The sequence below is a fragment of the Anabrus simplex genome, chromosome 2, assembly GCF_040414725.1.
Source record: "Anabrus simplex isolate iqAnaSimp1 chromosome 2, ASM4041472v1, whole genome shotgun sequence".
Lineage (NCBI taxonomy): Eukaryota > Metazoa > Arthropoda > Insecta > Orthoptera > Tettigoniidae > Anabrus > Anabrus simplex.
The window spans coordinates 336721243-336748270 of record NC_090266.1 but is presented as its reverse complement, the minus strand read 5'-3'; the positions used below and the strand labels follow the sequence as shown (position 1 = coordinate 336748270).

The 27028-nt window shown below is 39.4% G+C and overlaps 1 protein-coding gene across 1 annotated transcript in view; it reads right to left on the bottom strand.

The window, feature by feature from the left end:
- The window catches only part of LOC136864121 (dolichyl-diphosphooligosaccharide--protein glycosyltransferase subunit 1), a 271291-nt gene that overhangs the window by 185379 nt on the left and 58884 nt on the right, over positions 1 to 27028 (bottom strand). Inside the window, exon 3 of the mRNA XM_067140725.2 lies at positions 14184 to 14432. Within this exon, the coding sequence (XP_066996826.2) occupies positions 14184 to 14432 (249 nt within the window). The remainder of the gene's footprint in view (positions 1 to 14183; positions 14433 to 27028) is intronic.

The window sequence follows — 27028 nt, the reverse complement described above, 5'->3', positions numbered from 1 at the left end:
ATTTACAAGTCCCTCTTCCTTACGGAACAGCAGGCAGTCCAGCCCATTGCTATATGTGTGAACGGTTAATCCTTACTCTCACTTCCCCAAGTCCACTCACCTCATGCAGCAGCTGTGTGTAGACTGCTGGATCTGAACGCAGGGCTACGGGCCACTCTACGCACGATGACCGTTTGTTGGTTCGACACCACAGACAGTCCAGTAATTCACAGAGTCACATGCAGTGAACAACTAAACAGCTCAACAGTATTCAACAGCAGGACGATACTCACAAAAGCGTACATTAACACAGGTCCATTTATCCTCACACTTGTAAAAGCGGCTTCCCTCGCTGACTCACGCCGAGCCTCAGTCCACAGAAATACACGAACACACAACACAGTCTTCTGTTCCATCGTCTACAGCCCCCCACTCACTGGTCTCTCTAACACCAGACACCACAATAACAGCTAATGGTTCAAACCTTGGTGGGACACTAGTGACAGCCAACACCTCTGATGCCCTCAGCCAAGCCACCGACCCCAGCACACCGAGTCTCACACCGACTCCACCAAGGAGCCCAACACTGACGGTCCGCGGCTAGCTCCCTTTTTCAGCTCGGGTGATCTGAGCCAGAATTTTTGTGAGATGGCTAGAGGTAGAACACTCCCATTGAATATCCAAGATTTTAAACTGCTGCATGATGCCATTGAGTAACTACAGAGGACTGGATGAAATGTGTCCGACAAGAAGACTTACAAGAAGAAGACTATCGCAAGCAATGTTCCGACGAGAACAATACACGAAAAGGCCGGCCCCACCCCACAAGCCGGCTGGGAGATCCCAGGTCATCTGAGTCACTAGCCCCTTCCTGGAAGTAGCAAAAGGAGCTACCATGTAACAATACCAATGGATGTGGGAATAACTGTAATCTGTGCAAAATACTATGTCCCTCTTATCTATTGTGCTCTATTCAGTGAGTGTTTTAAATTCTGTTTTTAGTTGTACACATTTTCTTTTATCATGCTGTTTCCTTAACCGAATCAAAATTGACTTGCACTATTGTGTTTAATTATATTACAATTTAATATATGCTGACCTAATTTTGATGATAAACTCCAAATTTGCTCTGCCTTAATATCCTCATGTTATGATAATTTATCCTTTCAAGATTCTTCTGTATAGAATAGAATAACCTTTTATTCCAGTTTTGGATGACTGGTAATTCGGAAGAGGACACACATGATGCCCCAAAAGCCCTGGTGGAAACCTCTGCCGAAGTTTACCAGAAAACCATGCTGGGGCCATGTTGGGTTAGCACAACCTTCGAACAGGATACGGTACCTGCCCACTAGGGATAGGACAAATGGTTACTTTCCAGGATCATGTTCCTGTGTATTCATTGCACTGTAATATTAGGTTGGAGTATTAGGATACAAAAGTAACTTAACACAAGTTGCAGATCAGCTTTTGCGAGGAACAGTCACTACACCTGCTTATCCCTGCAGCCCCTATCCACACCTTTCTAAGTACATAATACGAAGGAGGATCAAATATAAACAGGAATTTGGGTGTACTGCTGCTGTTATTAATAATTCTGAGGCAGCGCTTTGCCAGGATGTTTGTGAGGGTGTCGGGAGGAGAGGTTTGCGCACGCGAACAACGGTGGAGAGCTGGGATGCTTCAGTACACCATGAGCGAGCAAGATGTGCATGTCTGTTGCGCAACGTATCATTATCAAATTTCTCGAAAAAGAGGGCACCAAACCTCCCGAAATTTTGAGACGACTCTGCGCACAGGTTGGGGAAGAAACGCTTTCGCAGACTCGAGTGTATGAGTGGGCTAAAAAATTTGTGGCAGGTAGAGAAGCTGTGGAAAATGAACCTCACGAAAGGAGACCGCAGACAAGCATCACTGCAGACAACATTGTTGCCATTCGTGACATTATTGGTGAAGATAGGCGAACAAACAATTTTTTTAGCCGAAGGAATAAGTTACGGAAGTGTTCAAACCGTCATCCGAGATGAACTCCCATTTCAGAAAATTGTCTGCCAGGTGGGTTTCTCGTCTCCTCAACCATCGTATTGTGACTTGTGATGAAACTTAGGTGCAACATTACACCCCAGAGTCAAAGCAAGCAAGCAAGCAAGCATGGAGTGGTGATGAAGAGGCGAAGCTGGTCCAGTCAAGACCAAAAGATGCCCATCTGCTAGAAAAGTGCTTGCAACTGTTTTCTGGGACTCCGTGGGCAATTTGCTGGTGGATTTTCTTCACGAACAAAGGGCTGTCGCCTTTTGGATGAAGCAAAAGATGCGTATCGCAACAAGCGACGCCGGCAACCGATCTGAAACTTCATTCTTCTCCATAACAATGCAAGGCTGCATACTGCCGCTTTAATGCAGGAAAGACTGGAGGAAATTCACTGGACACTTCTGGAACACACTCCGTACAATCCAGATTTATTGCTCTGCGACTACCATTTGTTTGGACCACTCAAATAAGACCTAGGAGGACAGCACTTCGATGATGATGATGATGCAAGTGTAGAAGAGTTGGTGTGAAACTGGCTCCGCATATGTCCCTCTTCTTTCTATCAGGACAGCATCAAAAACTTACCAATCCGATGGAGAAAATGTGTATGGGAGGCAGGACACTATGTAGAAAAGTGATCTCTATACGAGTATTTTCTTTTTAGCTCATGCCATACAATTTAAAAAATTATCCCCGTTTATATTTGATCCACCCTCATAGCAGTGCTATACCTCCATCTCTCTTCAATCCAACTGTCCCTTTCACCTGCTCGTCACTCACAATCTCGATTCAAAGAAATGTTTGTATCGACCCATTTTTAACTTTAACTTTTTTTTGCTAGTTGCTTTACATCGCACCGACACAGATAAGTCTTATGGCGACGATGGGATAAGAAAGGCCTAGGAGTTGAAATGAAGCGGCCGAGGCCTTAAGGTACAGCCCCAGCATTTGCCTGGTGTGAAAATGGGAAACCACAGAAAACCATCTTCAGGGCTGCCGACAGTGGGATTCAAACCCACTATCTCCTGGATGCAAGCTCACAGCTGCATGCCCCTGACCATTTTTAACTATTCCAAGAAATATTTGTAATGGCCCATTTACATTCCCAGATCTGACACTTAGAAATCTAAACTTTATAAAATGCAGTGGGGTTTAGGAAAGATTATTCCACTGAATGGATGGCTATATTTCTAGAAACTAGAACTCACAGAATTAGAGTAGGTGAAGCATTATCTGATCCTGTAATCATTATGAGGGGAATTCCTCAAAGCAGCATTATTCGACCTTAATGTTTTCTTATGTATATAAATGATATGAGCAAAGAACTGGAATCAGAGATGAGGCTTTTTGCGGATGATGTTATACTGTATTGAGTAATAAATAATTTACAATAAATAATTTACAAGATTGTGAGCAACTCCAAAAAGACCTTGGACAACATCATGAGATGGACAGCAGAGAATGGTTTGATGGTAAACAGGATTACGTCAGGTTATGAGTTTCACTAAAAGAAAAAATCCTCTCAGTTTTAATTACTGTGTTGATGGGTTGAAAATTCCTTATGGGGATCACCATAAGTGCCTAGGAGTTAATATTAACGAAATATCATAAATGGGGTAATTACATAAACAGGATTGTAAATAATAGGTACAGATCTCTGCACATGGCTATGAGGGTATTTAGGTGTTGTTGTAAGGATGTTAAGGAGACGGCATATACGACTGTGATGTTCTACAGTATGCTGAGCATAACATATAACCCTGGGAGTATAAAAATTTAGCTCAGCAAAAGTAAGCCAGTGTTCATGAACTGAAATAATATGTGGAGCAGATTCAGCACAAAATATGTCTAATTCATTGAAAGAGGTCCTTATAGATTGTACGTTAAGGTAAGCCATATAAAGCTTACCCTGTGCAGATTTTGGAACTTTGAAGTCGTAACAAAAAGCTTTAAGTTTAGAGCAAGCTATAGTTGAATTAACATTTGTGTTTGAATGGTGGTCAAGATAATGATTTTTGACAGTAACTGTTTTTGCTTTTGGCCAAGTTTTCCTCAAAGACATTATGAAATTTACTACAGAAGTGTTTTGTGCGATCATTTGTTTTTTCTAAGTTCTGTATTCACACATGACCAACTTGGAAGGTCATACCTGAGAGAACAGGTAGTCGCAATAAGATTTGCAGTGTACATAATTTGCAGTATACTGATGAAATTTTTTATGAACAAATTTGCACAGTTCTGATAAACAATTTGCTCCTGCCATCAACACCGTGAAATTAGGCCTACTTTCCGTTTCAGTGGGTGTATTTGCGACACTCAGTTTCAGTGGGTTCACAACTTGATTAAATTTTGCACCTGGTTTTACATCACCATGAGCATGGAAGTTTTTATTAAGGTTATTAATTTTCATAGCCACACCCTGACCGTGACTGTCTGAGAAAACACTTCTATCTACACTTTCCGACAACGAAAATTTTAAGTTACTGATAGACTTCCTTTTTGACGTATCTTTCACTTGCAATTCCGGTACGTTTACCTCTGAAGTACATTCTGTATTATCACTACTATCACCCAAGATGGAAAATTTATTTAATGTCACAACATTTGAATTTCCTTGGGGCTGGGATTTAGGCAACCCCCCCGTGTTTGTGTTCTCCACATGGGCCATGCGAATTGCCGTCCACAGGACTGTCCGTACAATTAGACGTTAAGTCACCAAATTCACTTGATGTCCCAATAACACCAGCACTAGTATTCACACTGGAAGAAGACAACCTTTGTGGGAGTTTATCTAAATCCTGACGTACCACATTAATTATTTCATCCTTCGTTTTAAGTTAATTTTCAAGATGTATTATTTGGTCCTTTGTTCACCACTCGCAATTTTAAGAATTTAAATGTCAGATGTAATCAAGATTGTTGGTTACAAGGATAATGTCGAGATAGAGGAAGAGACTAAGGCCAAAGAAGTAATACAATTTACATATGATAACAATGACATTTACAATAAGATACAAAAGTTGAAAACTAGAAAAGAGGCTGGAATTGATCAGATTTCTGGGGATATACTAAAGACAATGAGTTGGAATATAGTACCATATCTGAAGTACTTATTTGATTATTGTTTGGTCGAAGGAGCTATACCAGATGAATGGAGAGTTGCTATAGTAGCCCCTGTGTATAAAGGAAAGGGTGATAGACATAAAGCTGAAAATTACAGGCCAGTAAGTTTGACATGCATTGTATGTAAGCTTTGGGAAGGCATTCTTTCTGATTATATTAGACATGTTTGTGAAATTAATAACTGGTTCGATAGAAGGCAATTCGGTTTTAGGAAAGGTTATTCCACTGAAGCTCAACTTGTAGGATTCCAGCAAGATATAGCAGATATCTTGGATTCTGGAGGTCAAATGGACTGTATCGCGATTGACATGTCTAAAGCATTTGATAGGGTGGATCATGGGAGACTACTGGCAAAAATGAGTGCAATTGGACTAGACAAAAGAGTGACTGAATGGGTTGCTATATTTCTAGAAAATAGATCTCAGAGAGTTAGAGTAGGTGAAGCTTTGTCTGACCCTGTAATAGTTGAGAGGGGAGTTCCTCAGGGCAGTGTTATCGGACCTTTATGTTTTCTTATATATATAAATGATATGAGTAAAGGAGTGGAATCAGAGGTAAGGCTTTTTGCGGATGATGTTATTCTCTATAGAGTGATAAATAAGTTACAAGATTGTGAGCAACTGCAACGTGACCTCGAAAATGTTGTGAGATGGACAGCAGACAATGGTATGTTGATAAACGGGGCTAAAAGTCAGGTTGTGAGTTTCACAAATAGGAAAAGTCCTCTGAGTTTTAATTACTGCATTGATGGGGTGAAAGTTCCTTTTGGGGATCATTGTAAGTATCTAGGTGTTAATATAAGGAAAGATCTTCACTGGGGTAATCACATAAATGGGATTGTAAATAAAGGGTACCGATCTCTGCACATGGTTATGAGGGTGTTCAGGGGTTGTAGTAAGGATGTAAAGGAGAGTGCATATAAGTCTCTGGTAAGACCCCAACTAGAGTATGGTTCCAGTGTATGGGACCCTCACCAGGATTACCTGATTCAAGAACTGGAAAAAATCCAAAGAAAAGCAGCTCGATTTGTTCTGGGTAATTTCCGACAAAAGAGTAGCGTTACAAAAATGTTGCAATGTTTGGGTTGGGAAGAATTGAGAGAAAGAAGAAGAGCTGCTCGACTAAGTGGTATGTTCCGAGCTGTCAGCGGAGAGATGGCGTGGAATGACATTAGTAGACGAATAGGTTTGAATGGTGTTTATAAAAGTAGGAAAGATCACAATATGAAGATAAAGTTGGAATTCAAGAGGACAAACTGGGGCAAATATTCATTTATAGGAAGGGGAGTTAGGGATTGGAATAACTTACCAAGGGAGATGTTCAATAAATTTCCAATTTCTTTGAAATCATTTCGGAAAGGGCTAGGAAAGCAACAGATAGGGAATCTGCCACCTGGGCGACTGCCCTAAATGCAGATCAGTATTGATTGACCTTCATAATATTTTCTAAGATATTTTGGTGCAGTAAAGGTAATTGCATAAGCAGAAATGGTAAATGGTTTTTGCAGAAGAGGTTAGGCACTAGACTTAGAAAGCTGCAAAAAGACCTAAAAGGTCAGAAAATTAAATAGAAAGTCTCAAGTCTCCTAGGAACGTAAGTATTAACTTAAATACAGGGTTTTAGCATAATAAAGTATGTATGGACCCTACTTAAAGCATTTAAGACAGAAAAAATTTAGAACATAAATTTAACCTAATGAAGTTTTTCAAAACATTTTGTGCTGCACATATTTTTAGGGGAAAAACGATGAGGCTCTATTAGGACAGTTTGTTCAAAACATCAGTAAAATCTAATATTTATACCTATTTTGTTATGTAATAATTAATTTCAAAGGGTTTTTGGTACCAGAAATGTTTTGTGTACCTGTGTACATTAATACTTTATAGTCAGTATTTTTCCAAAAGACTTAATATTAATAATATTATTGTTAAAAATTCAAAAAATGAAGTATGACAAGGTAATTAAATTACTACTACATCTTACAGTTTTGTTAATCCAACAGTTTATCCATAATACATTCTTCTTTTTCACTAAATGCTGCAATTTATAGAAGGTTCTGATAACAATATTACTAATATAGCCTACTCTAAACATTAACATGACTGTGAGGGAATAAGATTAATTTCTAATGGAGTATAAAACTAACCAACTTTCTACACTCCATTTACTCCAATAGTTCATCAAATATAGGTCTTCTTCATTTTCACCGAGTTCAGCACTTTGTGGAAGGTTTTCATAGAAATATCTGATATTGGTTTTTTCCAGAAATCTTTTCAAATACTGGGGATCGTTGTATTTTATTGTTGTAAGTGCCAAAGGTCCATTATGGAGTGTTTGCAATGGTAGTCATCTTGGTCGTGATTTATCCTTATTTTTCCCTTTTCTAAGCTCCACAAAAAGTCTCGCAGTGAAAAACCATAGCAGGGCCGTCAGATTCGACTTTCAGGCAACGATCTGGACGTGTAGGGAAAGGGCACATAGGTTTATAGACTGCTCCCAAGTGCTTGGTCCATCCTTTGAAGAATTCTCGTTTGCAGTCTATTACTTTGAAAGGAGACTGCTTAGACTGGCTGTTATTAATCACTTCTCTCCACTCATTTAGGGTTTCGACGTTTGATTTCTGGTTAACAATGGCCATATTTCGGTCGCATTCCATGTAGCAATGACCCTGAACTGGGAAGAAGACCTTCACGCAATCAAACCAATGTTTCTCTATGACGAGATGATGGAGAGAGTGGAATACGGTGAAGTTCATATTCTGGCCACCACAAGAGTCACAAAAAATTACAAGTTCACGAACTGTTTGAGGGAGAATTTCAGTCACAAAATGGTAGAGAAAGACGCAAACGTCGTCTGGTCCTCTTCGAGCTACCGTCTCATCATAGGTTTAGAAAACTGAATCATTGTTGGACAGGATATGAATATTAAAAGAGTGAAAATTTAGTTGTCGCCTGTAGTAAACATCATTTGTTTTGATGTTTGGTGTCTGCAATTTTTTTTTAAATCCACGGCTACTGCTCTGAGGGATTCTATCTTACGACATTTTTTTCGGAACTGCCTCTTGATGGAGAAAAATTTATCACCTTTGGTTAAATGAAGTTTATGTGAAACTTCCAGGCAGTCAAGTTCTTTTGCCTTATCCTCTTTCATTTCAACTGAAGCAGTACTGATGTCTTCTATAACAGTGTTTTTCTTTGCCTTAAACTAGTCACAAATACTGCAGGTATCCTTCCTCGGATAAAGGAAATGTTGAAGTCGCTTTCAAAGATATTTCTGAAAGTTTCATATGAAACTTTATTTCCTGGCATTTGCTCATTGTACATGCAGCTCAGTTCTGCAATATTTAAAGTCTCCAGAAGATAAATTTTATTGGTATCTCGAATAATGTGACTTCTGCCCGCACCCCCCCCCCCCCCAAGTGATTTAATAAATTCAAAAATATGCCCACAAGTTTCTTTTGAGATTTTGGGAGGTCTACTGCTATGCTTACCTCTTTATGGCTTATCCCTTAGGAAGCAAGTGACATCTGAATGCTTTGCACCCAACGAGCTGTTATTCCATGGATAGGTTTAAATGCCTTATAACATACTTGCTTGTCAACCGTGGAACCACCTCCTTCAACCCGCAATTTAAATAAATAACTAGTGTCAAACATCTTGTCTTTGTCTTTGCGAGCCCGACGTCTTTGTACTGGTAAAACTGTAATCAAGCCACTTAAATACGAGAGTTGTTTGTCGTATGTTTCCATTGCATTAAATTCACTGATAATGTGTTTTCGTTGACTCTCGCCCACATTATTGAAGCACAATAACCTTTTATATAAACAGTCAGGGCTAACTCATGCAAACTTAATCTCAATTTCTCCATAACATCCCTCATGCGACCATACTTCTTCCTTTTTCTGGTATTTTTTGATCTGACTTCACATTCTTCATCACTCGCTTCACTAAAATCACTTTCCATGCCGCTAGAAAACAAGTCGAGAAACAATACTCAACAACAAGATACTGAAAACTATTGACGGTATAGATGATCACAACACAACGAAGTAAACAACACTGGCCTCGCCTTGTCTTTCTAAGCACCAGCTGGCAGTAATATGTGTCACGTGATTCTAGGCGGACACTCATAGTTTTTCCACAGAAGTGCGTGGACCCTCATCATTTTACCCCTGTAACCTGCATCTTTCACAGTGTTTATTGAAGGACTGTCATCTTTTCCCCCCTGTTAGCACATGGCATAGCAAAAGTACCATAAGTACAAGGCTGAGCTAACACATGGCATTAATATCTAAAAATAAAAGCCATCATTTTTTCCCTAGACCCTTCAAATGTCATATTGCATTTACTCACATGAAATGAATAAAAATTATTACAATGCAACAGAAATTCAAATCTTATAACATAAAAATATATTAGAAATTCCACAATAATCTATATATTAAAAAAATTTATGAAAACTAAAGTCAGTCAGTCCGGCCATTCTATCTGGTTGATTTCCTTCATTTTTGTTTTAACTTAAAGGTATTCATGCACAAATTTGTCATCAGGTACTATAAATCACTTAACTTTCACCTTCCTCAAATTATTTCATTTTTTCAATTTTTTGTATCTTTGAAGCAATCATATCTTTGGTTCTAATTGGGGTACGAAGTTCGTTTTGGCCTAAGAACACTCAGTGGATCAGGTTCTTTCATTTCAGCTCTTCACTATTTAAATTGGTTCATTCTGAGCAAAGTTATGAGTGCACATTAAATGTGATGTATCATTTCTTCAACATTTTTTCTCATTGAACCAATCACATCTTTCGTTCTAATTGAGGTACGTAGTTTGTTTTGGTCTAAAAACGCTCAGTGGATCAAGCGCTTTCTTTTGAGGTAATAACTACTTACATTGGTAGATTATGAGAATAGTTATGAGTACATTTGTCTCCATGACGAAGATCTTTGGAGGACTTTTTAACAGTTTTCTCAAGCATTACTCTAGTTCTGTTGAGTAATGCAAAATGTAGGTGGCAAGTTGCAGCCTTTGTAATCTTGAAATCTATTATTTTCAATTGCAGTGCTCTCAGCTAGTTAGCGTAAACTTAACGTTACGAATATACCGTATTTCCTCACATAATTAATGCCCTTGCATAATTTACGCATCCCAATATGTATGGGTACAAAGTGGAGAAAAAGAAATGTCCACGTATTTGACGCACCCACCTCTTCGAACATCCATCACGCAGCTCCAGATGCATTTCGAAATAGAGATGTCAACTACTCAGGTAACAGCCTTTCAACTGCAAAACCGGGCAGTGTGCTGTTATCAGCCGGTAGGAAATACTACTGTAGTGACACTCTATTCTAGTCTAGTACGAACATATCTTACGAGCGTTTTGGGTACGGGACGTAGGTTTCCTGCGACTTCAAAATTGTTTGTTAGTCCACAGTGAGCAAGTATTTAAGTAATACTGCATCATATAAACCCGCGGTAATCAGTTGCACCAAAAGATACGTGAATAGGTCAGCGAGCCGGAAGTATTCAGTGTCTGAATGCAACGTGTGCTACCGTGGTAACAGAGAAGTGCACTTCGAGCGACTAACAAGTCTCGCAAAGCACTTCGCGGACCAAAAAGCAGCAAGTTTCTGAAAGTAGCGGAGGATTTACTTAAATGTATGATTTTGTTATGCAATGCTGGATATACTGTTTCTCACGAAATACTGCGTTTTAGAGGACGAGAAACAGCTGCCGCACTTCGAATCAATGTCTTGGATTTGAAGGTTAGCCGAGACTTAATTAATTTTATGAAGAGAAATAGACTTTCTCTTCAATGGAGAACTAGATTATGCCACAAAATGCCGAATGATTTCAACAAAAAAGTAATAGATTTTCATCACTTTGTGATTGAAAAGCGTAACGTGAAGAATACTTGCTCTCCCAAATTGGAACTAACAAGGCAGACACCAATCAGTTTCCATACGCCACAAAGTGAAACAATCGATAAGAAAGGGACAACGAGCGTTATCGTAAGCGCTACCGGAAGCGAAAAAGAACGATGTACTGCAATGCTTGCAGTAACAGGTGATGGTAGAAATCTTGCACTTTATGTTGTTCTAAAACGAAAAACAATGCCTAAAGTAAGATTTCTGCGAGGGATCTACATTCATATCCAAGAAAAGGGGTGGGTGGGCTTGTACAAGCTTGGATATAATGATTCGGGGAAATATAGCAGGGTCCCTCCTTCAATGCCCGGGGCCGGGCGTTGTGTTAGACAATTTTTTTTTTTTTTTTTTACCAATATGTTGTGATTATGTACTTGAATGAATTGTATTTTTATTAGTACATGTTTATTTCACTTCAGGTCGTATTGTCAGCTCGTAACAGGAAGAATATTTTCCAGTGTAGGGACTTCAAACCCACGTGTCTGTCCAACTTACCTGATGTACCGTATTCGACTTTTCAGAAAAATCTCATGCCAGAATTTTACGCCAAATGATGATTAACTGCAAATGAGTTGAACCAATGGTGTGTGTGTGTGTAAATTATATTTGACGTATATTTTAAATGTAAATGAATTTTAAATATTTTTTTTAAATATCTGAAATCCTCAAATAATTTACGCATCTGAAGTTTTTGCCTGTATTTTTCGTCAAAAAATGCAATAATTATGTGAGAAAATATGGTATACTCTAAACGAGCAGTTCGCCTGTTTTCTGTTTGTCATTAAATACACAATGAGTAAATATGCAAGTAGTACTGCATTGTATAAACTTGTGGAAATCAATTACGCTGAGACTCGTAGGAACAAGCAGCAGGCCATACGCTTTCAGTGTCTGAGTGCAATGAGGAATACTGGCAGAAAAAGAGAAACGCACTTCCAACTACCAACAAGTGTTCTAAAACATTTCATGACCTGAAAACTGGTAAGTTTCTGCAAGTAGGAGAGGTACTGCTGTTTCTTATGAAATGTCATATTTGAAAGGATGTGAAATAGCTGCAGCAGGAGATTAGCAGTTCAGATTTTAAGGCAGACCGAGGCAGAAGAGTGTTTATCAGGAAAACTAATCTTTCTCAGAGATGAAGAATGTCACTGTGCCATCAAATGCTGAAAATTTTAACCGAACGATTACTAACTTTCATGGTTTTGTGATAAGGAACCATAAAGAGAATTATCCCTTTTCTCAAATCGGAAATACAGACCGGACTCTCATACGCTACGATATGCTACAAAGTCAAACAATCTTAAGAGAAGCAAAATGAGAATTATTGTACAAATAACTGGTTGCATGAAACAGAAATACTGTGCAAGGTAATGCTTGCAAAACAGCTGATGGCAGTTAACCTGTCGTACGTGATTCTAAAATGAGAAAGAACATGACAAATGTTAAATTTCCACATGATCCACATTCACGTACAAGAGAAAGGATGGATGGACACATCGCTCATACACAATCGGATTATGAATGGTTTGGGAAAATCGATCTGGATCTTTCCTTCGATGCCTGGTTCTTAAAATCGTGGACTTACTCCTTCAGAGATGTCACTGGCTTCAGGCTCTGCCGTGGCTGCACTCTTGTTTCCTATTACATGCGGACAATATAACAGTATATCAGACAGTCCTCTGTAGAGCACAGGAGCAGCCACAGCAGGACAAGGAAGTCAACAAATTGTGAACTGAGAAATGAAGAACCCACTAAATTTAACCTAAGCATTTTTAATGTGATTAGGAAGTTCATGAATATGAAATGTTAATACATTGAACAAATACTTGTTAGGCAGTAGAGTATGGTAGTCTTCTTTCCGGCCTTTTTCTCAATTTAGTCAGGTTGGCACTAGGTTGTAGGGTATGGTACTGAAAGGCAGGGGAAGAACTTTGTTGCTTATGTCTCTAAATGCAAAACTCCTGTTAATGCATTAACAAACAGACAATACTGTATTACATTCAAATGTTCAGTCCCCCTGGATCATTACCAATGACTAACTCTGACATTATCATTACCAATGACTAACTCTGACATTATCATTACCAATGACTAACTCTGATATTATTAGTTCATTTATGTTTCTAAAAGTTGTTGTTCTGATTTGCTGCGTTATTTTCATTTCTTAATTCACTTTTACTGTACTCTCAAAACAGAGACAATTAAACTTCAGTTACATTATTTTGTAAACACCACTATTACTTCACTTCTTTTCAAAACTTTCATCTTTTGTAAAAACATTGCAAAGCCAAGGGATACATCACACTGAGTTCACAATACCTGACTGTACGCTACAGTACCAATTGCTTGGCTGGGATCAATGAGGGAAACAGCTTGCATGTTAAAATGTCCTTGCACCAGCAAAGCCTATCTGATACGGCAAGACTAGCGCCCCACTCTTAGCCACTAGAATCGAAACTTGAAGTATTATTGATGTCTCAAAGATTTTTTCCAGTGGCAAAAATTACCAGTTTCATTTAAAAAACTAAATTGGTCTAACTCTGTTATTAAATTTTTACGGGCCTCTTAATACAATTTAGGAATGTGAAAACAAATTATTGCTATCTTTATTGGATTAGAAGTTATTTCAGTGTAACATCTTTGATGAATAACCCTGCCTAATGTATCTTTCTCTGTAAATAAATTTTTGTATATCAGAATTACACAAGCAATTTAAGTACCCAAATTTTCTCTCTACGTTTTTAATCATAAAAGTGTGTCAATTAAGTGAGTAAATACAGTATGATGCAAAGCAATTTATTTTCACCTGAGATAGAGAAAAGCAGTTCCTCCTGCACATAGACTCAAACTTGAGTTCATATATATTTACTCCCAACAGCAGTGCCTTTGAATTCCAGACCCCAATGATAAAAGCAACTGAAAAATTATTTCAAGGCATGCCAAACACACACAAAAACAAGGTACACAAACTAATAACACACATCGAGAAATTTTCTTTAAAGCAATAAGAAAAGAACCCTTTACTGGTTAAAAAGGCAAGAGATAAACTAGAGGGAAATACAGTTTAAACCAGATTTTTGAGTATTGCACTAACAAAAACCAATTGAGAATGAGTGCCACTTACCTCAGAATAGGGTGGAATGTTTTCATAAGGGCCATAACTGATAGTTGCCTCATTTAGGGTAACTGGTTTCAGTTTAGTGTAGCTTTCTATATTCTTGGACCCAAGATTTACAGCTGTGGTCTGTCGCACCGTGGGGTATGGACTATAAAAATAATGATTTCCACGATATAATACCAACTGCTTCTCCTTCTGAGTTATTGCAGCTGGATGAGGTACAAGCAGATGTGTGAAGATACACTCAACATCCACCTGAGAAAGAAAAACATCATAAAAGAGAGCTGGACAAGTCCTTAAAGGGATGATGTAAATACCTGTAAGCAACAGTGTCCATTTACAATGTCAAAATATACCTAGAAAAAGTAGGTTTTGTAAAATATGCAATTGTAATGAATATAAATGGGAAAACTTAAACAAAATGAACAAACAATATTGATTACTTATGAAATTACTCTTCTTCCCTTGTCTCAGATTACTACACAAAAACAAGTCTAGTCTAACTCTTCCCACCCTCCAGCTTATGTTCCACTATAAGCTGTATATAAACATCTCCTCTAGCTTGAATAATAATAATAATAATAATAATAATAATAATAATAATAATAATAATAATAATAATAATAATAACAACAACAATAATAGTAATAATAAAAATAATAATAATAATAATAATAATAATAATAATAATAATAACAACAACAACAACAACAATAATAATAATAATCCAGGTGATGGGGGGAAAATACCACTCTTCGTCATCTACTATGTTATTCCCTTACTTATTCCACTTTCTCACACCACAACACATTCATTGCGAAGTAGCTCGACACAACTCAAAACTGATATAGAGCAGTGACAGAGTTCAGTTGGCGCAGCAAACAGGCCAACACCGCTTGGCCGATGTGCCGCTTTCTTCTCTCAAAACCACTCATTTAAATATAAATTAATATAAATCAACAATTGCATGCAGGCAAAATGCAGTTTTAATTTTAGTCCAACATTCTCAACAGCTTCATAACAGGCCGAATTTTTTAGGGCTATGATCACCCAGTAATGAGAAAATGTTTCACAAAATTTACAACCACCTTTTTCACATGTAGCAGATGAAATAAAAGCTTGGTATAGAGATCAACAATAAGTTACTTCACGACGCATTAAGGTTATGAATTTTCAAAGTAAGCGCTCCGCCGGAAATGGAAAATGTACCAGCACTTTTTTTTAAATTCAACCTGCTTTAATATTTTTAACTGGGTAGGATAAACATTTCTATTCCACATAATTAAACATAGAATAAAATAAGCTAAATTTTGGTGTAACTTGTTTCTATGTGGGACAAAGGATAAACTTTTTATGAATGTATTAACTCAGGTGTCTATACTTTTTTTCCGCGACTGCAGTCGCTACCTTTGACATTCTGTCACTAAATTACATAAACAGGACTCCAGATTTAGTGACTAGTCTCTAGAATTGGAAGACTGATGTGAACGAACACGAACATAGCACGCAAGAACGAGAGATTGAAAATTGACAGACAGGTTTCAATAAACATCGCACATTTGCGCAATTTCTCGCATTAATAAATGTTGATATTTCATTTGAAAGTGGACAATGAGCGAAGGACTTCCAGCCACTGACGTACAAGGCTGAACCTGCAGAATTTTAAAACAAAGGTTTGAAGTTCACCAAAAAATAAGCTAAAATCTGGACGAAATAATGGAATAATCAGGAGGCGGGGAAAACTGTGGAAAACTGGGAGTCTCCCAAAAAATCTGGAAAGTTGATAGGTATACACATTACAAGTTACAAACTACGAGTGGTGGAAAACTCAAAAGAATGGCACTGGTAAATTTAATGCCAAAGATTTTTCCATTATTGAAAAGTTGCTTACAATACATGCATCTTGAGCAAGTGTTGAAAGAATCTTTTCATCTTTTGGATTAGTGCGTTGAAAAGTACATAATTGACTGTTTCTGTTTAAAGTACTTCTTTGTATTTGAAAATATACAGATTAATCAGAAAAGAGAATTTAAATACTTATTTATTCTTTTGATGTTATCATAACTCATAAACCTGTAGTGTTTTTTAAAATCTACTTAAAGATTTAGTTTTTTTAACAATTGGCTTTAGGTCGTAACAACACAGAGAGGTCTTATGGCGACAATGGGATGGGAAAGGCCTAGGAGTGGGAACGAAGCGGCCATGGCATTAATAAAGGTACAGCCCCAGCATTTGCCTGGTGTGAAACTGGGAAACCATGGGGAAAAAAAGACGTAGTTTTAATGTTGTGTAATAATCAGTGGGGTGTTGCTGTATGTACTGCAAGGAAGTCTCCAATGCTTTTGTTGTGTCTGAATGAGTAATTCCAGGTAGTGTAGCTGCATCTGCTACATATTCATCTAACTGAATTACTAGGGAAACTTCATCCTGAGCAGTCATAACTTGTTCTGCTGTATCAGCAGACAACCACTTGTTCACATCAGTTCCCTGTTTCTTCACAGCCAATTTGCTTCGTGAGATGTAAAAACTTCAGTTCTTGTCTCCTCTACATGGACTAGGCTTTCACCGTGACAGAGTTGACCATAACTTTTTCCACGACTTACTATAGTTCAGTTATTATGAGTTTCGACTTGACATTTGAGCGCTGCCTTTTGGCGGAGGGTAAGTGAATTAATCAACAGCCAATCATAGACAGCCGATCGCTCCGATAGAGCGCGTTAGACTCCAGTTGCGGTTAGCAGTGTTGTCGATTTTTTGTTACTGTAACCACGTGCTCAGTTCTTTTCGCGGTCTTTGTGCTAAGTTGTTGTTCGTTTATATTTCGCAGTGTAGAGTTTATAAATGTATTGTTTAGTATTTTAATAGTATAGCGCGTTATATTGTAGTAAATAGTGTGTGACAGGTGATCTATTTTATGTACTAGCTTAGTTTAACATTTCGTTCGGTAGTTATATAGTAGGTTAATTTTAGGCCCGTGTGTGAATTTGATGTTCTGTCGTGTCGACGCCTACGTTTAAGGATAAAGCTCCCAAGAGAAGAAAGCCCTTCGGACGAGGTACTCCACTAAGGAGCCGGGCCCCGGAAATTGTTTGTAATGTTAGAGAGTCATTCTTGACAAAGCACCAACAATGGCGTCTAGAAAGAATGAGTTGATTAAGTGGTTGAAGTGGTTCGCGATGACATGGGGAAGGGGGATCTTATGCATCTCTTGAAACAAAACAAGCCCCAGTACCCAGTTTATGTGGTGGATAGCCAGAAGGAACGGGCATAAAGTAGTTCAGACGATTATGTTGAAGACTTTATTATCTCTTTAGGGTCAAGCGAGAGTGAAACCTCAACAGACGATGACAATGCCGATAGTGACTGAGAAATGAGTGGTATATTCGCTTTGTAGGATAATTTCCTTCGTTACGGGAAACTGAATCTAACAGCAACGCGAGATCTTCTACATGGTGAGTAGAAATTTAATTTAATTTTCTCACGGTTTATCTGTTCGAGCATTGGCATATTTTTATCTTGTAGCCTTATCCTAAATGTGTTGTGCATTATTGATCTTACGTGAATCATGTATGTTGCGAAAAAGAATAACCGATTATGGACATATATTCCAGTATTTACATTTCTGTTCGTGTTGTGTATCGTAAATCAGCTGTTTGTATTCGTGGCTATTTGCCACCACCGGCTGACTTCCGGCTAACTGTCAAGTCGAAACTCATAAAAACGGAACTATAAGTGATCTATTTTTGACATTTCGCCATGCCTCAGCCACACAATAAATCACATATTTGATAGAGACTTGTTTGAGGACATCAACAATGGTCTGGAAGTGTCTTCATTCTCAATGGATCTTGGAAGCATCATCTTATAAGCAGCTTTAATATTTTGTAGCACTTGTTTGTCCATCGATTTTAGTAATGGTGTAATATTCGGAGGAAGAAAAATTGATCTTACATTTCCACTGACCAGTTTGCCTCCTAAGGGGTGTGTTGGTGCATTATCTATTATAATAAACACCCTGGAGGTGTAGATCATTGTCTTCATTAAATCTTCTAACTGAAGGTAAAAACTGATTATGAAGCAATTCTTTGAATAATGCATTAAACATTCACATGATTATTTTTGGCTCCTCTAAAAAGCAAGAAGAGCATTCTTAATGATGTTTTTGAATGTTCTTAGATATTTTAATTCTCCAATAACCATAAGTGGTAACTTACAATACCCTGCTGCACTACAATACACCAAAACTGTGAAAGGATTCAAGTTCATCTTGAAACTGGGAGCACTATCTTCATTTTTAGCAGTGAAACTTGATATCTGCAACTCAATTGAACCTGGAACAAAGATAACTGATCAAGCACTCAAACCCTAGTTCCAGGAAGATGAACAAAAGTGAAATAGCTGAGGTTGTACCTACTGTAGCTGCAGTTACAAAATCACCCAGCAATCATGCGGCTGCTACAAGCGGGATCGTGTGAATGACCTTTACCAGCTCTATTTCAACAATGGCATTCATGACGTCATAGAAATAACACAGCACACTACAACAACTGAGTACAATGAACTTATAGACTTCAGACACAGGCCTAATTAAACCCATTAATCCATATTTTTGCCAATTTGAACAGACCTTGGTTGCAATTAGTTCAGTGAGGTGGGGTTTGACTGTAGCTAGTATATTCCAAGCCATTATGGAGGTTTTATTGAAGGTAGATACCCTTGGTGTAACTCCCACCTGTTTAATCGTTTTCAGAGTATGGCCCACAGTGGATATACCAATACACCACCTCACGTATACACCCTGGGAGAGAAGAGGAAAAATTTATCACGTTATATCTAAATTCGAGGGATCCATTCTGGTGAACTTTGGTGCCCAAATTATGGATATTTCAGATTTGATCATTTAATTTCAAGTATTTTGAATATATTCACGTTTACTAAAGTTGTCAAGGTTACAAATGACACCCAACTGCGAGGTAAGCACAATCAGTGATCTTAAAACACTCAGTCAGGAAGGTTTATTTACACATCACTTGTCAGTCTTATGCAATGCCCGAGGAGACATGTTCTTCAGACAACGCAAATTAACACAAGTCGTGAATGAGGAAGACACAAATCATCACAGTCGAATTTCAAATTAGGAAAGTGATATTGCATGAAAAAAATTATGCGACAGAAAAAGCCAAGATTACAAGACACCAGAAGCAGTTTCACCAAGCGATGGCATGGCAAAAGCATTAATTGAAATTGGTTGCAAGCTCTTCTACTAGCTGCTGTACTCTTGGACCAAAAGTTTCTTTCGCTACTTGCATGCATAAGGAAGTCAAAGGAGACCATATTTTCTGGTCTAACGTTACGACACAAAGAAAATGAAAAAAAATTAAAGCTTGCATATAAGATCACCCCCCCCCACCACCACCACCTCAAAATATAATTCACTACAGATTAACGACGACTCCGCTTCGTAGCGGGTACAGACCGTACTGCAGCTACGATGACATAACAAATAGGTGAAGAGATTTGTCCATCCGATGTGCGCAATGCAAGCACTCAAAGCATGTGGTAAGTCTATATTTCATATTTAACCCCTTCAGTGGCGGGTTCTGGCAGACCTCCTGTGCCAGAAAGGTGAGGTTTTTCGGAGGAAATTATTTATTTTTAGGAAGCAAGGAATGAGTAACAATTATTAAAGGAACACATTCATATATTATTCAAGGTTAATAATAACTTACTTTACACTCTATTTACACTTTTTTTTACAGCAGGCCTGTGACATGGGTTCATAAAATATTGGTGTTTTGAGAATACTGTCCTTCGACCAATATATTTTTATTTCAGGCTCTTGTATTGATGATGATGATGATGCTTGTTTAAAGGGGCTTAACATCGAGGTCATCGGCCCCTAATGGTACCAAATGAAACTAAATAGAATGACAAATGTACCAAATCCTCCACTGACCAGAATTCAAAACGTGAGGACGAACATTGAATGGATGGATGAATGGATATGAATTTAAAACGATCAGTGGAACCGACCCACAGTGCCCACATGCTCAGAAGCTGGCATAAAACAATAGTATCACTGAACTGGGGACTGCTGCTATAGCACAATACTGAATCGATGATGCTTGTAGTCAGAAGGAGTCCAAAATCCAAGTCAATGGCCCTTCATAATGGTACTTATCGCGAGAAAAGTAGAACCATGGTATTCGTCATGTTGCGGTACTAATCAAAAGTAGCGTAGACTCGCGGTATTCCACACATTATGGTACTACTAACAGGTAATGAAATTCGCACATGTATTACAGATCTACGTCTTCGCACAATGCGGCGCCATTTACAGGCAATGCAAACCTATGGTGTTCATCACATAAGTGTACTAACCACAGGGACTCTTACTATCCTGTGGTGTTCCTCATATAGTGGGTTCTAATCATAGGCAAGCCAGAACCATGAGTTCCATCATCCCATGGTGTCGCTAATATAGTGCTACTAATCACAGGTACTGTAAAAGCCGCCGTGCTCTCGTTTGCTACTAATCACATACCTATTTGGTACCTAACATAGTGGTACTACGCACAAGTAAAAGCGACCCATGGTGTTCCCCATGTGGTGGTACTAATCACAAGTAGTTTCATGGTTCTAATATAATCATCCCTTGGTTGCTCCTTTTAGTCGCCTCTTACGACAGGCAGGGGATACCGTAGGTGTATTCTTTGTCTGCAACCCCCACCCACAGGGGGTTGTGTGTTTGGTCCGTGAGAGGTATTTTATGTCCCTCAAGTCCGCTGGCAAGCCTGTTAGAACCCCCCCTATCTGCCACCTGGGAGTATCTCCTCTCCCCCTGCTACACCAGCGTAGCAGGTTCGTGAGGCTCTTGTATTATTCCCACCAACAACACTAAAGCAATAAACTGCCGAATTTCATAAGAGTTTGTTTCTTTCCAAATCTGTGCCCTTTTATGCATAGATTTATTTAGAAGTTTTTCAATGCACTTTTAGCATACGAATTTGTTTTGGTCACAATCAACTTGATCTAACTTGATCTGTTAGAAACAGTTCATAACAGTCAATTGCACTCACCTATGGTAATGATCCAACCCTAACACCAGGATTTCCCGTAAATGGAATTATATTAGGTTACACACTATCCCCTGGCTGACACTTTATCCACACGCATGTATGTTCAACATTTCCTACCATCACCTTAGCTTCTGACGCAATATACTCTTCACTTTCACTAGAAATGGTAAGATTCTTCACTTTCACTAGAAATGGTAAGGAGGTCATCATCAGAAGAATCAATAGAAACATTGTCACTATTATCTGAAATACTAATGTTACTTAGAGATTCATCTTCGATGTAGTTCCTTATTTTGTCTTCAAACATCTCTTCCGTTTTGCGCACGCCATTTCTGTTTACTTCGTCAGCTGGCCAGAGATTGCATATGTAAAGTAGAGAAGATAAGGCATATTTTAGGCCATAGACTTCATTAATACAGCTGGAAACCCTCCGCCGTCCGTTGAGAATGCTGGAAAACATTTTCGAATGAGATTACAGTACCCAAGAAATTACTAGGCGATCGCAAAATGAACACTGCAGCTAAACAAGATTTTCTCGGGCGGTGACGTTATGGGCAAGTGTGCGCCACCCAAGAATTTCTCAGGCGTGACACTGAGGAGGTTAGGAATTATTCCCCTCCCCGTAGCATAACACAGCTCCAATGACATCACACAAATAGGTGGACAGTTTTGTATGTCCAACCCGCACGTTCAAGCACGCATTAGTCATCATGCGATATGTCTGTTTTGTAGTTAAGAATGTCCCCTTCCACAACGTAACGGTTAGCACAATTAGCTGCCATTCTCGGGGACTACAGTTTGATTCCGGGTACCGCCACAGATTTTAAAATGGCAGGAAGGTTGGTGTGTAGTAAGACGATGCATGCAGCTCACCTCCATTTGGGGGCATTTCAGAAAAGAGCTGCACCACTTCTAGATGAGGACACCAGTTTAGTTAAGAAATATTCACAGATAATAATATAATGGCATATAGCCTCCGGAGAGGCCTGGTGCAGTTTTTTTTTTTTTTTTTTTTTTTTTACAAGATGGCCTATAGGAGACCTCCATGTTTGAGTATGGGGCCCAACCTGAGATGATTTCTTTTTTTTTTTTTTGCTAGTAGTTTTACGTCACACCGACACAGATAGGTCTTATGGCGACAATGGGATAAGAAAAGCCTAGGAGTTGTAAGGAAGTGGCCGTGGCCTAAAGGTACAGCCCCAGCATTTGCCTGGTGTGAACATGGGAAACCACGGAAAACTATCTTCAGGGCCGCCGACAGTGGGATTCAAACCCACTATCTCCCGGATGCAAGCTCACAGCCGCGCGCCTCTAACCACACGGCCAACTCGCCCGGTAGCCCTTTGCTTAAAGTCATTCTAACGCAGGTAATATGTCGGTAATTTTGGGAGAGGAAATGGGTAGAACTGGGAAGGGAGTGGCCGAATTCCAGTTTATCCGACTGCCTGGTATGGAAACCGGGCCAGACAAGTGGCAGGTACCCAGAAACTGCCACAGGTGAGAGAGACATCCACCACCACCACCACCACACGGACAGCCAGAAGGCAGAGGCATAGGCAGGTGGGTACAGATCCGTGCCCCACCCCTGGCTGCCTTAAAACCAACGACTACGAGGAACGATGTACAGAGAGATGCTCCCAAGCGTCAATGACCCAGGTCATGCTGCCCTGCTTCTTGAAATGGCCACAGATGCCCATGGTCGCCAGCCAAGGACAGCCTCCAGCAAGGACTACCCAGGACAGGCCCAACATCCAGGCAGGCACAAACCAGGATGGTGCCCCAGATGGCAGACTAGCACAACAGTGGAGAGGGATGCCCCTGCTGTTCTGAGGCTGCTACCCAAGCCTGCTGGCCTACTACCGCCTTCACGATGCAGACATCAACGTGTGCTCCACAGGACAGGACAAACACTAAGATGTCAGCAGCCACTGACGCAGACACCAGTCAGGAAGGAGAAGAGCCCCCACGGTCCCCAGGACGGCCACGGGGAGGACGATGCCTCTCCCTCTGCCGAGAAAGACCGTCGCCGCCAGGACGACGCCGGCCCGACAGGAGAGGGCCACCCAGCCATAACCCACAACTGCGCATAGGGAGATAGCCAAAGGAGGAGCCAGCCAGAGGATGACTTCAACAAGATGCAACCATCAGTTGAGATCAGAACACTGCCATCTACAGCTCTTGCAATGTTTCTGCTGTATGAGGTGGGGCCACACAGGGCTCCAGGCACAATGCAACCACTGTTCTGAGCATCACCACCACACAGCCTGCATGGCACCTAGGGAGACGCCGATATGCGCTAACTGCGCAGCGGGCCATCCAACTTCCATCACAGTTGCCTAGGCAGAAAGGAAAGAGGCCCGTCACCATGTGCTCACGCCCTCCAGTAGGACCCCACCTCGGCAGGCATAGCTGCATTCTCTGGGATCGGAGACTGGGTACCAGAGACCACAAGGAGATTAAGCTGTGCAGTAGGTCCTAGATTTCTCCCGGTATGGCTTGGGAACTGGCAGAGCCCGCACTAGTCACAGCAGTACCCAGGAGGGCTGATCCCAAAATAACTGGACCGGTTTGGAATATGATACTATGATACCTGTTCCTAACAATATTACCTGGACTTTTTCAGCCTACATCCTTGCACGTGCTATCTGCAATTTGTCAGATTTTACAGGAAGGCATTTTTCTATTTCTGTATATGTGGTTTTGTCCACACCCCTATTACCAGATTCCTCTGCTGTGATACCTTATCACCACATCTGGCCTGGTAGTATGCAGAGCATGGGGACAGGCCGATACTTGCTCTAGTATAACTTACTCCAAATCCTCTCTGCTGTCTCTTCACAGAACTAACAGCATGTCGATATAAATTATGCTGATCACTGCACGGGGGAGCGAAATGTCAGGACTTGTGCATCATCAGCTGAAGTTCGACCTCGCTTAAGGCGGCTGGCATACTGGGACAACCGGAAAGGTAGGCTTCTACATCCTAAACAATGTGACTCTAGAAACATCAAGTGGTGTAGGGAGATAACCTAAGCAATGTGACTCTAGAAACATTGAGTGGCGTAGGAAGATAACAGAGTTTCCTTAGAATGTATAGTTAGGTTAGTGCTGTACCTGCTTCGGTTTTATTGTATGGATTTTTGTTAAATTTATTTCTGGATCGTATAGTTTTCTGGTTTCTTCAAGCAGTGAATGCAACCGCCCTAATGAGTGTAATGTCCTAAAAAGAAGCATGAAATGAGGACCCTCGTTTCAGTTTTCTCTCTTGTTCCTTGTGATTAGGATTTCCAAACTTAACAGTTTCTTCCATTTTGCTGTTAATTTCTTTCCTCCTAGTCACTGTGTGTGGATGGTAATGTTAGCTGTGTGATGTTCAAGGGCAGAAAATAAAGTTCCTTCCAGAATAAAAATGGTCTGAGACAAGGGGATGCACTATCTCCTCTTCTATTCCAACATTGCACAGGAGAAGATTATCAGGAAATTAGCTCTTGTACCTGTTGGCATCGCATTAAGGAGACAAAGTCCTTGCATATGCGGATGATATTGTTCTTATTGGCTGCAATGAATTAGAAATTAAGCAGTTATTTGTGGAACTAGAGGAAATGACAGTAAAAATTGGCTTAAGCGTAAATAATAAAAAGACATTACATGGTTGTACAGAGACCGAACCATGAGGTGGTTGACAGATTGTCTTTGAAGATTGGAAAATATATATTTAAAAGTACAGAGGAGTTTAAATTTGTTCGTGTATTAACGGATGAGCAAAACCGAAGGCAACAGGAACACCAAGCAATTCAAGAATGCAAATAAGCCATTTCACTCTATGAGCCCTATATTAGGCTCCAAGTTTTTAACAAGGAATGCAAAAATGATTATCTGCAATACAATAATTCGAGCAGTACTTCTATATGGTTTCGAGACATGGAGTATAACCAAGAAAGAGCAGCAGCAGTTGCAAGTCTTTGAGAATAAAGTTTATAGAAAAATATTTGGCCCATGGTTCGATCCTATCTCTCAAAGCTGGCAGAAAAGATCTAATTATGAGATTTACACCCCTCTCTCAACAACACACTATGATGGGTGTGATAGAATCCAACAGACTGCGCTGGGCTGGACATGTACTGAGGATGCAGGATAAGTGAGCACCAGCAGATCTATACAAGGGATCTCTTAATGGGATAAGACCTTCAGGAAGACCCTGAAGCAGCTGGAAGAAGGAGATCAACAAGGTATGCCGGACCCTCCAAATTGATAGTGGGAAGAGCAAGCTCAAGATCGAAAAGGATGGAAGAGGATTGCAAGATCGGCACGGGAAATTCACGTCCCTCAGAAGCCTACAGAGTGAGTGAGTCTATTTTACTCGTCTCGCAAGTATTTTCGGCTGATGTCCAAAAAGGACTAAACGTGTCCCGACAATAATTGTTTATGTCTCAAGTATTATTACAATATTATAAGTCCACCTGTTCAATACAATACAATATGATCCACTATTTCATATGGTCAAATGTTTTTTATACATAATACATAAAAGTCAAAGGTACATGTTTCACCCTCCTTAGGGGCATCATCAGCCTATATCAATCTTAAAAAAATAATAATAATACATATACTTATAAATTATAGGTTAAAATGTTGAAAAATAGTTTCGTAAAACATTATACAATAACAACTAAAACAACGATAATGCACCAAAGTATGTTAAAAGAGAGTGAAATTAACAGTTTGAAGATTAAAATGTGATTAAACATGAGATTTTGAGAGTCTAAAACTAAAATGGATCCATATTTTTATAATATCATTAAGACTGTGAAAGCCTTGAGTATAAAAACAATCATCAAAGAGGGATGTATCTTCAATTCCCAAGTTGAATCCAAGGTGGTAAAATCACTTTCAGTTATTTAAAACGGAAGTATGAATGTAATAAACAAGTATAAAATGTATATGATTGGGATATCTGAAAGTCAAGAAGAAAATGGAACTTCTGTAGAGGCGATGCTTGTGATAAAACGTATGTCAAAGCTAGCGGAGTTCGGAAATTATGGTAGTAGAATGGATCTAAAAGATTGTCAAGTTGATATATAATTCCGTTGAAACATGTGTTGGAAGAAATGTTCAGGATTTTCTGAAACAAAATGTAGAAGAAAGTATGTTAATAATACCGTGCTGTACAAGAGACTTCCCGTACGTCAAAGATGGCTAATGCGGTACTTACTCGTACGGAGCGTATTAAGTACGTCAGGTTGTTACAGCAACGCTAGCTTGACTGGGTTTTCGACTTCTAGTATTATAACGGTGTGGCTGAGGCAGTGAAGGGCATGGAGGGGGGGTAATGGTGGGTGGATCCTTGCGCGCATGTGTTGTTATTGGCGGGCTGTTAGGAGCAAGATGGGCGGGCCTATCATTTGACGAGGTGGTGGAAGCTTTAGAACAAGAAGTTCTAAAAGTTGGCGGGATTGTATTATGTTTTGAATTCACCATGCCTAATAACTTTGGAGTTAGCTCATATAAAGGATTTTTTGTTTCCGTGATATCGTTAAGATTATGGTCTTTGTTATAGGCTTGGTCTAAAAAGATGTAAAGATTTTCTAATTCATTCATAAGTTTTCCTTTGCCTATGCATTTTAGAATAGTGAGATCTTTATCAATTGATGTGAACTGATGTCCTGTTTCACTCATGTGTGAGCTCATCGCTGAATATTTGTTGTGCTTTAAGGCATTATAATGCTCCATATATCTCGTATGAAAGCTGCGCCCAGTCTGTCCAACATAACT